Source organism: Lagenorhynchus albirostris, chromosome 2 (assembly GCF_949774975.1).
Source record: "Lagenorhynchus albirostris chromosome 2, mLagAlb1.1, whole genome shotgun sequence".
Classification (NCBI taxonomy): domain Eukaryota; kingdom Metazoa; phylum Chordata; class Mammalia; order Artiodactyla; family Delphinidae; genus Lagenorhynchus; species Lagenorhynchus albirostris.
In genome coordinates, this window is record NC_083096.1 from 104,999,135 (window position 1) to 105,016,231 (window position 17,097).

Sequence of the window (17,097 nt, forward strand, 5' to 3'; positions counted from 1 at the left end):
AATCCCATTCTGAAATTCATATGGAACCTTAAAGGACCCCAGATAGCCAAAATAATCTTGAACAAGAACAACAAAGCTGGAGGACTCACACATCCTGATTTCTAAACTTACTGCAAAGCTACAGTAATCAAAACAGGTTGGCACTGGAATAAAGACAGAAATAAGCCCTTACATACATGATCAAATGATTTTTGTCAAGGATGCTGAGACCATTCAATATGGAAAGGACTGTCTTTCAACAAATGGTGCAGAGAAAACCGGATATCCACATGCGAAAATATGAAGTTGGACCCTCACCTAACACCATATGCAAAATTTAAGTCAAAATGGATCAAAGATCTAAGGCCTAAAACTGAAACTCTTAGATGAAAACATAGGGCAAAAGCTTCATGACATTGGATTTGGCAATGATATCTTGCATATGACACCAATGGCACAGACAACAAAAGAAAAAATAGACAAACTAAAGTTCATGAAAAATTTAAAATTTGGTTATTAAGAGGTAAAAACTTTCAGTTACAAAATGAGTCCTCAGTGTGAAATGTACAGGGTGGAGAGTATGGTCAGTAGTTATGTAATAGCTTTGTTAGGTGATCCTTTTGAAATGTATAGAAATGTCAAATCACTATGTTGTGTACCAGGAACTAACATAGTGTTGTAGGTCAGTTATATTTCAGAAACAAATAAGCTCATAGAAAAAGAGATCAGATTTGTTGTTACTAGAGGTGGGGGCCAAGAGAGGGGGAATTGATAAAGGCAGTCAAAAGGCACAAACTTCCAGTTTTTAGATAAGTAAGTACTGGGGGTGTAATGTATAACATGATAAAGATAGGTAACACTGCTGTACATTATATATGAAAGTTGTTAAGAGAGTAAATTCTGAGTTCTCATCACAAGGAAAAAAAATTTTTTTTCTATTTTAAGCCCTAGAGCGGAACAACTTCAATTTAAAAATGTAACAGGTTGGGGCTTCCCTGGTGGCGCAGTGGTTAAGAATCCGCCTGCCAATGCAGGGGACAAGGGTTCAAGCCCTGGTCTGGGAAGTTCCCACATGTCACAGAGCAACAAAGCCCATGCGACACAACTACTGACCCTGTACTCTAGAGCCCGCGAGCCACAACCACGGAAGCCCACGTGCCTAGAGCCCGTGCTCCGCAACAAGAAAAGCCAACACAATGAGAAGCCTGTGCACTGCAACGAAGAGTAGCCCCCGCTTGCCGCAACTAGAGAAAGCACGCAGGCAGCAAGGAAGACCCAATGCAGCCAAAAATAAATAAAGTAAATAAATAAATGATTTTTTAAATCTATATGCGGTAATGGATGTTCACTAAACTTATTGTAGTAGTAATTCATGATGTATATAAGTCAAATTGTTAATGCTGTACACCTTAAACTTATACGACGCTGTAGGTCAGTTATATCTCAATAAAACTGGAAGAAAACATAAAAATAAAAAATTCAGAAAAGTTCTATCCATTAGAGGCTCATAAAATTTAAAAATAAAATATTACTGTACTTTGAGAAAATTTTTGTGTATTCTAAGACATTCAGCAGAAAAAGGCAACCCGCAGAATGGGAGAAAATGTTTGCAAATCACATATCTGATAAAAGATTAATATCTAGAATATGTAGAGAACTCTTAAAACTCAGCAGCCAAAAACAAAACAGCTGGATTAAAAAATGGACAATGGATTTGAATAGACATTTCTCCAAAGAGATATAAATGGTCAGTTAGCACATAAAGAGACGCTCAATGTATGGTATAATATGGGTGAACTATGGGGACATTATGCTAAGTGAAATAAGCCAGTCACAATAGGACAAATACTGTATGATTCCACTTATATGAGATACTTAGTGTTGTCAGACTCATAGACAGAATGTAAAATGGTTGTAGCCAGGGCCTGGTGAGAGGGGGAAATGGGGTGTTATTGTTTCATAGGTACAGAGTTTCAGTTTTATAAGATGAAAAAAGCTGTGGACATGATGGTGGTGATGGCTGCACAACATTATAAATGTATTTAATACCACTGAATTGTGTATTTAATACCACTGAATTGTACATTTAAAAATAGTTAAGATGGTAAAGTTTGTTATGTGTATTTTACCACAATAAAAAAAATGTTCTGTGAGATAAATGAAATTATACATAGTACATAATAGATTCTTGTCCTTTGAGGGAGAACTTGATTTTCAAAAGAAGCTATAAGTTATGTGGGACCTGGTTATTATTTGGAGGGTTTAACTTGTTATTAACATTTTTGATTGAGAGTAAGGTATAAAAATAATTTGGTAGGACTAATTTTTGGATGGCTGATAATTTTGTGTTTATAGTAGAGTTGCAAAAATAGTACCTTGCATTTGTTTGTCATTTCTTACTCTCCTACAGTCCGTGACAGTTCTTCAGTCTTTTCTTGTTTTTTCTGACCTTGGCACTTCTGATGCGAGCTGGTCAGATATTTTTTAGAATGTCCTTCAATTGGGGTTTGATGATTTCTCTTGATTAGATTGAGGATATGCATTATTGGGAAGGATACCACAGAGGTGGGGTGCCGCCTTTCTCAGTACTTTTTAACGGGGTGCGTCATGTCGGTATGCGTTACCGGTGATGTTAACCTTCATCATTTGGCTCAGATGCTGTCTGCTAAGATCCTGTACTATAAATTTACTCTTTTTTCCTTTGTAATTAGTAAATATTTGGGGAGAGATACTGTGAGACTGTGCTTAAACTTTTACCCACTAATTTTAGCATTCATTCATTTTTCTTGCCTACAGCAGTTATTTATTGTGGAGTTCTAATGGTGATTTTTATATGTGCCTCATTCCTTCTACATTTATTAACTGGAATTTTTTTGTTAGGAAGAGTTGCTCCTTTTCTCCCCTTACAAATTTCTCGTCAAGTTTAGTTAAGATCCAGTTGAACTTTATCAGTGTATTTTAATTTGAGAGGGAAGGGTTTGTGCTTCTTCTGTAAGTTAAGGGCTGAATAGAATCTCTAAACTCAGTTCTCTGGTGCTTTATAGCAGTTTACTTTCTAAAGTTTACTTTTGTGTGGTTCTTATATTTGTTATTTTTGAAGTAATTTTTTTTTTCGTGATAGCCTGTATAACTATTGAGATGTTTTTTCTGATTTCAAGTATCTCAAGTCATAAGTTGGCGGAACATAGCAAAATTGTATTTTGTGTTACTATATGGTTTAAATTTTATAATTTCCGTAACTAGTTTGGAATGAAAGCATACCTTTAACTTTTTTTTTTTCTTTCTCAGGCTTGAAAAGGAATATACTACAATAAAAACTAAAGAAATGGAAGAACAAGTTGAAATTAAAGTAAGCATCTTAGGACTTTTAAAAGTACTGAACATAAATTCATTAAAGTCAGTTATTTGGCATATTTGATATGCCAAATAAATAATAAATATTTGATATATTTATTACCTGTTATAAATTTAACAATGATGTTTGTATTTATTTATTGATAAATTTACCATCCCACTAGATTATAGTTAAAAACAGACATTTCAAAAACTGATCTGAAGTGGTTTTTGTTCTAGTGTGAAAGAAAGCAGCTTCCTTTTTCTGGATTTATTGGTGGGTCATCAGGAGAAAATACTTCTTTGGGGAAGATAATTATCATTTCACTTAAGCATGTTTTAAAAAGTTATAGAGAATATAATCTGTAACATGCTGAGACTAACAGCAGTATAGTATAAAGGAGACCTAATAGAGTAGATCATTGCATTAGAACTAATTATGGCTGCCTTAAAGATGCAGAAAGCTTTGACTAATTAAATTTTCTCATTGCTAACCAAAGATTATTTTTGAATTACTGTTCAGAGAAACAGGTAGATTTTCAGTTTGAAGGACATGTAAATTCCCACGTGTACCTTAAAATTCTTGTTTGTATCCCTGTAGGCCAGAAATTGTTGAGGATCTTTGGCATTGTGTGAGCTGGGTGTTAAGGAAAATTGAATTGGCATTTATGCTGATATTTCAGGATGGGGCTAATGAGTAGAAGCATGAGTTAGTGAAGGAACTCAGTGACTGGCTGATCCAATTCCTTACCTTTTATTTTCCCCCCAGCTGCCTGAAAAAAAAAAAAAGAAAAGAAAAAAAGAAAAAAATTTATTGAATGACTCCACTTTTGTATATTTGGATGTGTCTGATTTTTTACTTCAACCTGGCAAGACATTTGATGACCATCTTATTTACAATTCGCTACCTGTGTATTATTTTGCCTTGCTATAAAATAACACTTCGTTACTCACACCCCGCATGCCTTTTTACTAGGAATGGGTTCTGTTAAATTACTACTCTTTCTTACCATAATCCTGCTCAGAAGCCTCCTGGGAGACAGTCTCTTCCCTCATCAACTCTGTCTCCCTTTTATACATGTTTTATTTCCGTTTCTGTCACCTACTCACTATCTGTTGGAAATAGATACTTATACATTTTCTTCAGAGAGAGAGAGGAGGAGAGAAGGAAAAGATCCCTGTGGATGTTTTTCCCTCTTTTTTTTTTGTTCTGTCACCCACCTGCTGCTCTACCATTTGCTTTTCTTTTAGGTTCCATGAGTAAGGGTAATATTGAATCATACTCTCCACTTCAACCTACTGAAAGTAAAAAGTACATCATCCTGATGAGTGGGGAGAGAGTATGGGTTATTGCATACCACAAATATTTGGAACTGCAAATCAAGAATCTGAGGATGGGGAAGCCATCCTGTTCGTTTCCTCATGCTTGTAGTTGCAAAAAATAAAAAAATAAAAATAACAGTTCTATGAACAATCCTTGCTCTTGAAGAAGTTTTTTTAAATTAAGTCACATGAATGTAGGAATAGCAAAGGCCTTTTCAAAAAGATCTAGCAGACATTAGCCTATATTTGCAGTTTTTTTCAAATTTTGATTTTTGGGGAAAGTCATAGTTCATATACCTCACAAAATACTTTTGAGTATGTCTTAGGCAAAAACAGATGGCACAAAGTTGTTTATAGAGAAGAATCTGGGGGGGGGAAGTTTAAAAAGTTAGTGGAGTGCATTGGGTAAATAAATACGCTGATCTCAGAGATAGTTCCTTTTATAAAATCTTGTTTCCACATAGTTCTTTTTTTACTCTTGTACCATTTTCATTCCTTTCTTCATTCCTCCTGCCCTCTGAAGGGCAAAGCCAAAACAATTTTTGTGTAACTCTACTTTTTTAACTTCATGTTTGCATATGTCTGATTTTTAAGCTGGACCTGGCAATTCATCTCATTCCCAACCAGAAGACCACCTTATTTACAATTAATTAGCCATGTATCATGGAGCCTCTCTCTTCTTTGGGAAATGTCACTTACTTATTCAATTCCCTTCCCCTTCCCCAAGGGCCCTTTTACAAGGGAATGAATTCTGTTAAACTAGTACTTTCTTGCCTTGGTTCTCCTCAAAAGCCTTCAGGGAGATAATCTTACGCTGTTCTTTACGCAAGTAGTATGATCATAATTATGTGATGTTTTGATATAGACGTAAAAATCAGCCTTTGATGCTGTGACATGTGTTTAAGGTTTGACCTTCGGGTCAGTGACCTTTACGCTAGGAATTATACCTGTCAGCTCCCTGATCAAGACGGTGACTTTAAAGTATTTTCCATTCCTTCTCTGAAAGTATTACAGGAAGATTTTGATAATAACGATTTCATACGGTAGATCTTACATTTTACTGTGTGAAATTTTTTGTTAATAGAAACACCTTTGTCAGTATCTTCTTCCAATCTCTTGATGTTCCACCTGAGGGGGAGGAGGTAAGAAATATTAAGATTCTAGCTTATATTGGGATAAACCACAGATCTTTAAAAAAGGAAGAGCCTTTATCCCCTACTCTATTTAAGATAGACATATGAATTTATGTTTACATTTATGTTTTGGGGTATAGAGATTTAAGCCCTGTGAAGAGGAGTTAGAAATTCTGACTGGTTTTTAGTCAGAATTTGGATATTTTTTCTTATTTCAAAAATTAGGAATATTCCAGGTATGCTGAAAACTAGAGCGTAATATAAAAACATCTGTGTTTTCACTGCCTAACATAAAAAAACATGACAAGTATTATCTAAGTCATCCAGGAATTATATTGAACAATCAATATAAAGTACTAGTACTGACACATTTATTCAACACTTAATATATGAAGGATAATTTACGTACATTATCTCCTTTTATTCTTCCAGTAACCTTATGAAAGGGTTGTTTATCTTTCTATGAAGAAACTAAGGTTCAGAAAGCTCAGATAATAAGCTAGTGGTCATACTGACAGAAAGTGGTAGAAGTCAAGAGTTTGAACTCTGATTTGGGTTAGTCTTAGACCCATACATGTTCTTCAGTGTATACACACTACTACTTTGCAAGAGAGACTTTAATGTATTGTGATGTAGGAAGGATTTGGATGCCCAACTTTTCATTAAAAAATGAATAGCTACTTAATAAAATCCAATGGGGATATAATAGCTTAATTTATTTAAGAAGTCATTCATTTAACAGATATTTACAGTGCCTGCTACATGCCCAAACACTGTGCTAGGCACTTGATATGTGTTTATGAAACAGACCAATTCCTGCCCTTGTGGTACTATATACTCTAGTATGGAAATCAGACAATAAGTAAAATGTACAGTGTTTTAGATGGTGATAAGTGTTAAACAGAGGAAAAAAATATCTTAGGGAAGGGAAAATAAAATGATAGTGTTCGGATTAAAAGTTTAGAGAAGTTGACCAGGTTACCTTTGAATAAAGACCTGAAGGAAGTGAGGGAGCTCGATGTATAAGGAGAGCAGGGTCTGGTCAGGAGCATGCTGATGAGGAGTAGTGATGGGACAACATGAAGATGAGGGAAGTGAAAGGAGGTAAGGTGTTGCACATTGCAGATAATGTAGGGAGTTGCTGAACATGTGAAGACTTTAGCTTTTACTCTGGTGAGCCACTGGGGTTTTCAGTAGAGAAGGACAAGATCTGACTTAAGTTTTCAGTGTATCTTCTGGCTGCTGTGTTGAGAGTATATTGCAGGGGGTAAGAGCAGAAGCAGGGATATTAAGTAGAAAGCTGGTGAAGAAAGCAGGCAAGGGGTGGTGGTGCCTTGGACTGAAGTGTTAAGAAATTATTAGATTCTGAATAGGTTTTAAAGGTATAGCTGATTGTGGAGGTGTCAGAGGGACAGAAATCAAGGACTTTGGCCTGAGCAGTTAGAAGAATGCAGTTCCCAGTACCTGCAATGGGAAAGTCTACAGGAGGAATACCAAGAGCCCCAGTTTTGGTTATATTAAGTATGAAATGCCCAGGAGCTGTTCAAGTAGCTCCTCGAAATACAGTAAGTCCCCTGTGTACGAACGAGTTCTGTTCAAAGAGCGCATTTGTAAGTTCAGTTTGTTTGTAAAGTCCAACAGAGTTAGCCTAGGTACCCAACTAACACAGTCGGCTATGTAGTACTGTACTGTAATAGGTTTATAATGCTTCTCACACAAATGTTACATAAAGAAACAAGCAAAAAAATAAACATTTTTAATCTTATAGTACTGTACCTTGAAAAGTACAGTAGTACAGTACCACAGCTGGCATACAGGGGCTGGCTTTGAGTGAACAGGCAAGAAGAATTACTGACTGGAGGAGGGAGAGGAGGTGGAAGATGGTAGAGCTGAAGGATTGTCAGCAATAAGAGACGGAGGGCAAGCTGCAGTTTTAAGAACGCATGTTCAAATCTTTGAAAGTTCACAACTTGAAGGTTCGTATGTAGGGGACTTTATTTAAAGTTGGAGTTAAGAGAGGACAAGCTGGAAATAAAAATCTGACAGTTATTGACATGATCATATTAAAAGCCATAAGAGTAGATGAGATTACCTGGGGAATGGATGTAGATAAAACAGAAGAGTACAAGAATTAAGCCTGAGAGTAAGCCAACATTTAAAAGTTAGGAAGACCAAGAGCCAATCAGCAAAGTAGGAGAACACCAGGGAAATATAATGTTCTAGAAGCCAAGAGAAAAGAGTATTTCAGAAAGAGAGGCATTTACTGTGTCAAATGCTAAAGAAAAGGGACTTCCCTGGTGGCACAGTGGTTAAGAATCCGCCTGCCAATGCAGGGGCTACGGGTTCAAGCCCTGGTCTGGGAAGATCCCATATGCCATGGAGCAGCTAAGCCCGTGCACCACAACTACTGAGCCTGCTCTCTAGAGCCAGTGAGCCACAACTATGGAAACCTGCGTGCCCCAACTACTGAAGCCCACGCACCTAGAGCCCATGCTCCACAACAAGACAAGCCACCACAATGAGAAGCCTGTGCACCGCAACAAAGAGTATCCCCGGCTCAAAAAAAGAATCAATACCCAAACAGCCACATCTTATGAGCACACTGCAACTAGAGAGAGCCCGTGTGCAGCATCGAAGACCCAATGCAGCCAAAAATAAATAAATAAATAAATATATATATTTTTAAAAAAGAACAAGAGAGAATGTAAAATATATGGGCAAAAATGTAGGTAAGATGTTGGTTGTGGGATGTTGTGAAGTTCTGTTGTGATTGCTTCAGTTTTTTCACTGAAATCAGAAACAAGATTATCATCTGAGAGTGACAGTAGGGTGGAGGGTTGCTGGTTTGAAGACAGAGGAGAAAGTATGAAATAGTGATCTAAGAAGGTGAGAGAAGGAATGGACTAAGGAAACACATTATTCTAGGATGCATTAAGAGTCCAACTGAATTTAGTGATTGTTAATTGAAATAAACTTTACCGTTTTATTTTTCTTTGGTCATATTTACTGGCTGAGGTGCAGACTCAAGAGTTGTCAGTGTGTTGACCCAGACTAGTGGTTTCCCAGGCAAGTATGCTCACTACTAAAGAAGAGAAGGGACAGGGGGATAAAAGCAAGGGAAAGTCTGCAATGATTGGAAATTAAACTTTGTTTGGGAAGAGAGGATATCAGGCAGTGAGAGACAGTGAAAAGTTGGTAGGATCCATGGATTATCCCAACAAGAAGGAGGATTATTGAGTTTGGGTTACTTCATAAAATGAGTAAGCTGGAAAGAATAGAGTGGTTTGTTTGAAACTGAGATTCCCCTATTTTGGCATATTTAGGTTGTTTTTCGTTTTTCATCATTAAAAAATAATGCTTATGTTAACATCTTTGTATATAAAGTTTTGTGGTACCTTCTATTTCTGTAGTCAGTTGTAAAAAGTAGAATTACTGAATTATAGGATATTAGCATTTTTACGACATTCAATATGCACTAAGTAAATTTCCTAAAGAATATTTCCAGGATATGTTCTTGGCAGCGTTTCCATTTCACTAATACCTTGCGTACATTAGATATTTCATTCTTGTTCTCACCCTTAGTCTCATTTTCTTTTCTAATTTGGTAGGTCAAAAAAGTCTCTCTTTTTAAGTGTATGTATCTGTTGCTCTTTCTCTTTGTGGTTTTCACTTTAAAGTTTAGAAAACACCTTTTTAATTAATTCTAGGAAATGTGATTAAAAGCAAGGATACTCAAAAATTAATGAGAGGGCATCCCTGGTGGCGCAGTGGTTGAGAGTCCGCCTGCCGATGCAGGGGACACGGGTTCGTGCCCTGATCTGGGAAGATCCCACATGCAGCGGGGCAGCTAGGCCTGTGAGCCATGGCCGCTGAGCCTGCGTGTCCGGAGCCTGTGCTCCGCAATGGGAAAGGCCACAACAGTGAGAGGCCCGTGTACTGCAAAAAAAAAAAAAAAAAAAAAAAATCAATGAGAAATCAGTCAAGTGATAGATTTTAGTCATTAACTTTCCTATATAGCAGCAATAAACATTTCAAAAGTATCTTGGAAAAAAGAAATTCAATTTGAAATAAAGATAAAAGCATATTTGGGACTAACCTGGTGACACAGTGGTTAAGAATCCGCCTGCCAATGCAGGGGACCTGGGTTCAAGCCCTGGTCCAGGAAAATTCCACATGCCACAGAGCAACGAAGCCCATGCACCACAATTACCGAGCCTGCTCTCTAGAGCGTGCGAGCCACAACTACTGAGCCCACGTGCCTAGACCCCATGCTCCACAACAAGAGAAGCCACCCCAATGAGAAGCCCATGCACCGCAGTGAAGAGTAGCCCCTACTCACCACAACTAGAGAGAAAAGCCCTCGTGCAGCAATGAAGACCCAATTCAGCCAAAATTTAATTAGTTAATTAAACTAATTTTTTTAAAAAGCATATTTAAGAATAGCCTAAATGAAAAATAGTGTAAAACCTAACGAACACCGAAAAAACTTTGCAAAGGGTGTTTTTAAAGGATGAGTAAAGGGGAGAGACAAAAATAACTACGTGTTGTATAAAAACAATCTAAAGAATAATTATTTTAAAAAATAGACAAAAGTAATAAAATTATATTCATGCCCTAACTTTAAAAATATTACAGCGATGCTTATCATTAACCAAGTATTTGGTATATATTAGGCAGTATGCTATCTCGTTGAATTCTTGCAGCATCATTGTAGGTTTTATTAGTGTAATTTTCTAGTTGAGGAAATGGAGATTCCAGGGCACTGAGTGATATCCACAGGTGTTAATTGTACAGTGAGGATTTGAACCTAAACCTACCTCATTTCAAAACCCAGTCTCTAAACTACTAGTCTACTAGTAAAGGTTTGCGGAGGATAAAAAACACAATATAAGAAGGGGGAAAATTACCTATAACAGATGTTAAAAGAGATTACAAAGCTCTAATTACCAAAATACTGTGAAGGTAACCCTGAAACAGTCTTTAATAACTGTAAAGTCTATTATATTTTTCAACTCATAATGAAGTGGGTATCACACAAATAAGGAATTGATTATTTATTTAAAAAGTGGTATTAAGACATTTGTGTAGGTGTTTGGGGGGAAAATGAATTCAGGTTTTTATAGCAAAATTTCAGAAGATTTAAAGGGGGTGGGGAGGGAAATCCAAGTGAATGTTTTTAGTTTTAAATTTTAAGCATTATTTCTATTGAAATATTAACTTTATTCACTCAGTTGTCTGGTTGAACTTAACTTCCTAAGTCTTTTAGAAAAACAAAATGCTACTTTTTTTTTCATGAAATATGTTGAGAAGATTTTGAGAATCACATTTATTTCTTTGGCTTTCCAGACTTTAAGAGCATTTAATAATTGCTTATTTGTGTAGACCATTATGCTATACATAATGTGAGTAGCAAAAAAATGAGAAATACTTTCTTTTTCTCAAACTATTTTGTAGCTTGAGATCACACATAAAGTAATATCTATTTCAATTCATCCAAATATATTCTAGTGAATAGAGCAAAAATATTTAATTTGCAAACTGTCTTTGTAATAAATAAGATTTATTCCAATTTGTGGTCCACTTAATAAGACAACAATAATTCATAGTCTTTTATTTGCTTTGTTCTGAGATTTTATATGTCATATAAACTATATTTAGTCTTTACTGGCAAATTAATAGGTTGAATTAATAGAAGAATTTTCTGAGGAAGACATTTTTAGCAGGAATTTAGAGGAAGGCAGGGTTGGAAGAAGGCTGGATTGCACTCTAGAGCAAATTGGTACAAAAAGGTCAGAGGGAGTTTGAAATTATAATGATGGCAAAATGAAGGGATAACTTATATTGGTGAACTATACAAAAAGGAGATGATTTTTTAACGTAGAGTGTTTTGTTTTTTTCATATTATTTTCCATTATGTTGTCACAGGAAAGAACTGTAGTTCCCTGTGCTATACAGTAGGACCTTGTTGTTTATCCATCCTATATATAGTAGTTTGCATCTGCTAATCCCAAACTGCCAATCCATCCTTCCCCAACCCCACTTTCCCCCTTGGCAACTACAAGTCTGTTCTCTATGTCTGTGAGTCTGTTTCTGTTTCGTAGATATGTTCATTTGTGTCATATTTTAGATTCCACATATAAGTAATATCATGGTATTTGTCTTTCTCTTTCTGACTTACTTTGCTTAGTATGATAATCTCTAGGTCCATCTGTGTTGCTGCAGATGGCATTATTTCATTCTCTTTTTATGACTGAGTAGTATTCCATTGTGTGTGTGTGTGTGTGTGTGTGTGTGTGTGTGTGTGTGTGTGTGTGTGTATCACATCTTCTTTATCCATTCATCTATCGATGGGCATCTAGGTTGTTTCCATGTCTTGGCTATTGTAAATAGTGCTGCTATGAACAAAGGCCTGTGTGTATCTTTTCAAATCATAGTTTTGTCTTGATATATGCCCAGGAGTGGGATTGCTAGATCATATGGCAGCTCAATTTTTAGTTTTTTTGAGAACCGCCGTACTGTTTTACATAGTGGCTGCACCAGTTTATAATGTAGGGTGTTTTAGATTTAATACTTAATAGCAGTAATTTGACAGGGTTTTGGGAGTTGGGCATTGAGCAATTAGGTGAAGTGTTTTTTTTTTTTTAATCTGGTTTTACTCTTTTAACTACAAGAAAATGCTAGTAATTTTCTTAAATTGAAAACAACTCATGATAAATCATTCAATGAAAATAACTTATTCTTCATATTTTCAGAATGGAACTTTGCAACTTGGCATATATAACACATAAATGGAGGCTGATCTAGTTCTAAACTGACAATTTGATATTTATCCTATGAACATGCATTTTTCAGATTTCTTGTTTATTTGATAGACATTTGAATATTATTTGTGTAGTCTTTGTAGGAGATAAATGAGTTAGAATCTTTTCTATCTAATAGGGATATTAAGACATATAAGAAAATACTGGGAATTCCCTGGCGGTCCAGTGGTTAGGACTCTGCGCTTTCACTGCTGAGGGCTTGGGTTCCATCCCTGGTCGGGGAACTAAGATCCTGCAAGTGGTGAGGCGCAGCCAGGAAAAAAAGAAAAAGAAAATACTGATTATGAGTCATTATGCTAGGTACAGAAAAGGAAGGGGTTATTTTGTATATATTCTAGCTTATATTTAAAATTCAGTCACAGCTGGAATGATGAATGTGGTCGTTTCCTTTGCCATGCATTTCTTACTCTGAGCCTTTAAGAATTTCACAGATGATAATGTAGCCATTTCTTGGACTCTTTCCTACTTATAAAAGGTGGTACATTTTATCGACTGTCATTTTTCCTTCTCAGGAATGTTTGCAAGCAAACCTTTGTTTGTTTTCTTTTTCTGCAGAGGTTACGCACAGAAAATAGACTATTAAAACAGCACATTGAAACATTAGAAAAAGTAAGTAAATTGCTACTTATGTAAACTTCAGTTGAATGCACAATAATTTTTCTATTTTAAATAAAGGCTCAAGAAATCTGGCACATGTCTCTGAAGTTGTGGTATTGACTGCTTAGCTTACATAGCTTACTACTTAACTAAATAACTTGTCAATAAAAATTGATCATTACTAGTCCTTGAACTCTTAAGGTTAAAGTTTCAAACTGAGATTATTAGAGTAACATAGTGATGTCATTTGTTTTTGTTACATAATCTCTGAAAAGTATGTTCTTTAGGGGTAACCTAATTGAGGATCCATTCTGTGTAGTATTTTAAAGATGAATTTCAAATGTTGCCCTGTTGAGCCATATATTAAATGTGGCAGTGATTTCTTTAAGGCCTAGGATTGCTTTAAGTTTAGTCAAAATGACTGACTGATTTTTTACATAAAAATTCACCATGATGTTTGTTGATTTTCAACACAGGAATTGTGACTAAACTTTTGGTTCTTAGAATTATTTTGATACTGCTTGTTACCTCTTCCTCTCTGTTTCATATAAAATAACTGGGTAAATGTGTCAATCTTGCATTATTTTTCTTATTGTGCTTTTGATGTAGTGTCTTTCGTAGTCTTGTTCCTGATGCTATAAGAATGTATTAAGTAATAGAAGTATAGCCTAAGAGTTTTGGTTTATTAAAGGAGAAACATCTGAATTCACAAACTGTTTTGGGTTTTTTTTTTGTTTGTTTCTTTTTACCAAAAATGAAAGTTAGTAGTTTAAAAAATAGTCCTCATGATATTGCCAAGTATCTTAAAATCTTCCCTGAAAGTCTACAGGTCAATATTTAGGAATTAAATGAATGAAGATATAGATTATTTGCATGTTTATCTTTTGTTTGAAAATATTGATGGTTTCATATTAAATAGCATGGCAGAAGGACAGGATCTTTGTTACATGTATATTTTTGTTATATAATAATTGCAGGTACATTATATTAAGGATATATTTCTTTCATCTTATTAGAGTTTGAAGATAATTCTGCTTTTTTGGTGACTGCAAAAAGGTTGAGCTTAATTGTTTTTAAGTCATTTTGATTTTATCAATATATATTTTTTCCACTAAACACTCAGTTTATAGTAAAATGTACATCTTCCTAGGTGGTCTTTTATCTTTGGAGTAAGACATTTTCACAGAGAAAGCATTTTTATTTCATTGAACCTTAAGAATAATAAAGGTGCTGTCTGAAAGAGTTAAGTTTGGATTTTGCTTCTAGAAAATTAAGTACCTTTTTACTGGCTTAGATGGCCTAGGTGTGTTCTTTAGCACTTAGAATTCTGTAAATACTTAGATACCAATTAAAGTCTGTAACTGAAATGTTTACTTACTCAGTTATTGCTAGAGTTTATTATGGTTGAGCTCATTAATTTCATTTGTCATATTTTCCTTGCTTTGCTTCTTTGGAAGTTGCTGTTGCACAAATTGCTGTCACTCTTCAGAAGTGATATTGCTTACTCAAATTCCTTCTCCCTTTCATATAAATGATTTGACAATATGGCTGACGCTAAAAATACTTAAAGTATGCTTTAAAAAGAAGATACTAGCTTGTCCCAAATAATGAAAACCCTCTTGGAATTTGTGTTTGATCTCTTCTAGAAGCACATGATTTTCTGCAGTTTATCCTTATTTTGATATATTCTTTTTTAAGAATAGAAACACATGCAATAAAAAATAGTTTTAAAATCTAAATGTCCATCTTAATTACAGTGAAACGTAGGTGGAATTTGGGTATGCGTTGTTTCTTCTTATTCCTAATTTTATCACCTTTATTTTGTTTCTTTCTCTTATATTTCTATCTGAATTTTTCCTTTTGTAGGAAAGTGCTTCCTTGGCAGATAGATTGATACAGGTATAGTTTTTTTTTTTTAAGCATTTTCTCTAACATCTAAGGAAAGTCCTAAACCTAGAAATTCATATTTTAATGCATGCAATTTTACATGCATTTATCTAGAAATAATTTTTGGGGTGGTATCTATGGGTGTAAACTTAATTTTTGATAATAGTGTGTTATCTTTATTAAAATAAACCCATCTTTTGCACGTTTTAGAGCTAACCTTATTTTAAAGTTTATTCCAAAATGGCAATCAGTGGATTCTGCGAAATTAACCACTATTCATTGAAAACATTAGTCCTGCATGTACAATAATATTGCATGAATTGAATTTTTATTGACTGAAAGAAGAATTGTTCTTAAGATTATCAGATGAATTTTTCATTTGGTTTCCCAAAATTTGCTGGAGCAATAATGAGCTGCTGGCTAATAATTACTCAGGCTGTTCTGTTCTCTGAGGTGATCTTTTTTTTTTTTTAACATGTCAAAGTAAGTAACTAAACCTCACAAAGGCAGTCTTTCTTGAATCTATCCTAAATTGCTTTACACACAAAAAAATTATGTCCTAAGGGACAAGTGACAAGAGCCCAGGAGGCTGAGGAAAACTACCTCATAAAACGGGAGTTGGCCAACATCAAACAGCAGAGTGATGAGGCCAGTGCTAAACTGGAGCAAGCTGAAAATACCATCAGGAAGCTCCAGCACCAACAGCAATGGGTAAGGAGTCTGGTAGTGGTTTTTCTCACCTTTCTCATCCCCTTCCTTTAAACTTTTTTTTTAAAGCACAACTTGTGTGCTCTTGTTTTAAACAATTTTGTTTTCTACTTTAATTGAATTCTTAATCAATTTTAAGTTCTGTAATATTTACAGGTCTTATTGTGGCCTAAAGACTCCTTGTTCTAACATTTTTTTTTTCTGTCTACACAGTTTTGTTAGAATTAGGTAATGTTTTCTTTCCTTACATTATATTTTAAGTCACAGCAAATAAGTGATGTATGTCAGACCTGCTTTTTAGGTTTTAGAAATCTGTTTATTTACAAAAGATATTTTTCCATGGGTAATTATTAAATCTTCTGATAGTTTTTGTTAATTGTGTACACGAGGTACTACCCAACATGTAGAAAATATGTAGCTATCTCATTTAAGTCTTTGATAATATGGTGATTTATATCTTACGAAATACTATAGTCTTCTTACATCAAGACATTAAATTATGGGTTCAGTTATATGCTTACATTTTTTTCAAGAAGAGAGAAGTTGTGAAAATGAAAAAAATGGACTTTTAAAATATTATGTTAACTAAGATTACTAAACAGCTTCTGATTGTACAGCTATCCTCAGGTATCTTTTGTAACTTAGATATTATTTTCCATTGGCAAATTCAGACAAGTGTGATATTAATAAAGAATATGAGAGTTAAAAAGAAAGCCAGCTGTTTATCTTTGAAAAGATATTATTTCTTGTTTCAGTTTTCTGTTTTCAAGTAGGAGTTGGATTGTAACAGGTGGAAAAAGTTGTGGTAAACCTAGATCTATATAGGTCTGAAAGGCAAATAGAATGACTTCAAGGTTGGATGTTATTTTTATTCAGAAAAACTAAGAAACATTATCATCTGAGTATGAAAAGCAGAAAACTAAAAGCAAAAAGAAATTGGTATTTGAAAAAAAAAACAAAATTTTTCCTATTAATGTTAATTGAATATGATTACAAAAAAATGAATAGCAGAGTGGTAAGAGAATACATTCATCCCTTGTTATCTGTGGGGGACTGGTTCCAGGACCCCTGAGGATACCAAAATTCTTGTATACTCAAGTCCCTTTTGTAAAATGGCATAGTATTTGCATTTAATCTGCATATATCCTCCCATATACTTTTTTTAAATTTTTTGCACTTAGTAAATATGTTTTTATAATGAAAATTCTTGAAGTATAGCTTTGAACATATATACAAGAGTAGCACAATGTGAAACAAATTGAGATTGTGTATTTTTTCCCTTTAAATCTTGGAATTGCTATTGGTATATGAGTATT

The 17,097-nt window shown here is 34.7% G+C and overlaps 1 protein-coding gene across 2 annotated transcripts in view; it reads left to right on the forward strand.

Moving 5' to 3' along the window:
• The window catches only part of EVI5 (ecotropic viral integration site 5), a 205,972-nt gene that overhangs the window by 93,175 nt on the left and 95,700 nt on the right, over positions 1-17,097 (forward strand). The window contains exons 10-13 of one of the 2 annotated variants that reach the window (XM_060139567.1): positions 3,268-3,328; positions 13,145-13,198; positions 15,053-15,085; positions 15,638-15,784. In XM_060139567.1, coding sequence (XP_059995550.1) covers positions 3,268-3,328; positions 13,145-13,198; positions 15,053-15,085; positions 15,638-15,784 — 295 coding nt within the window. The remainder of the gene's footprint in view (positions 1-3,267; positions 3,329-13,144; positions 13,199-15,052; positions 15,086-15,637; positions 15,785-17,097) is intronic. The other variant, XM_060139568.1, reaches the window with a different exon arrangement.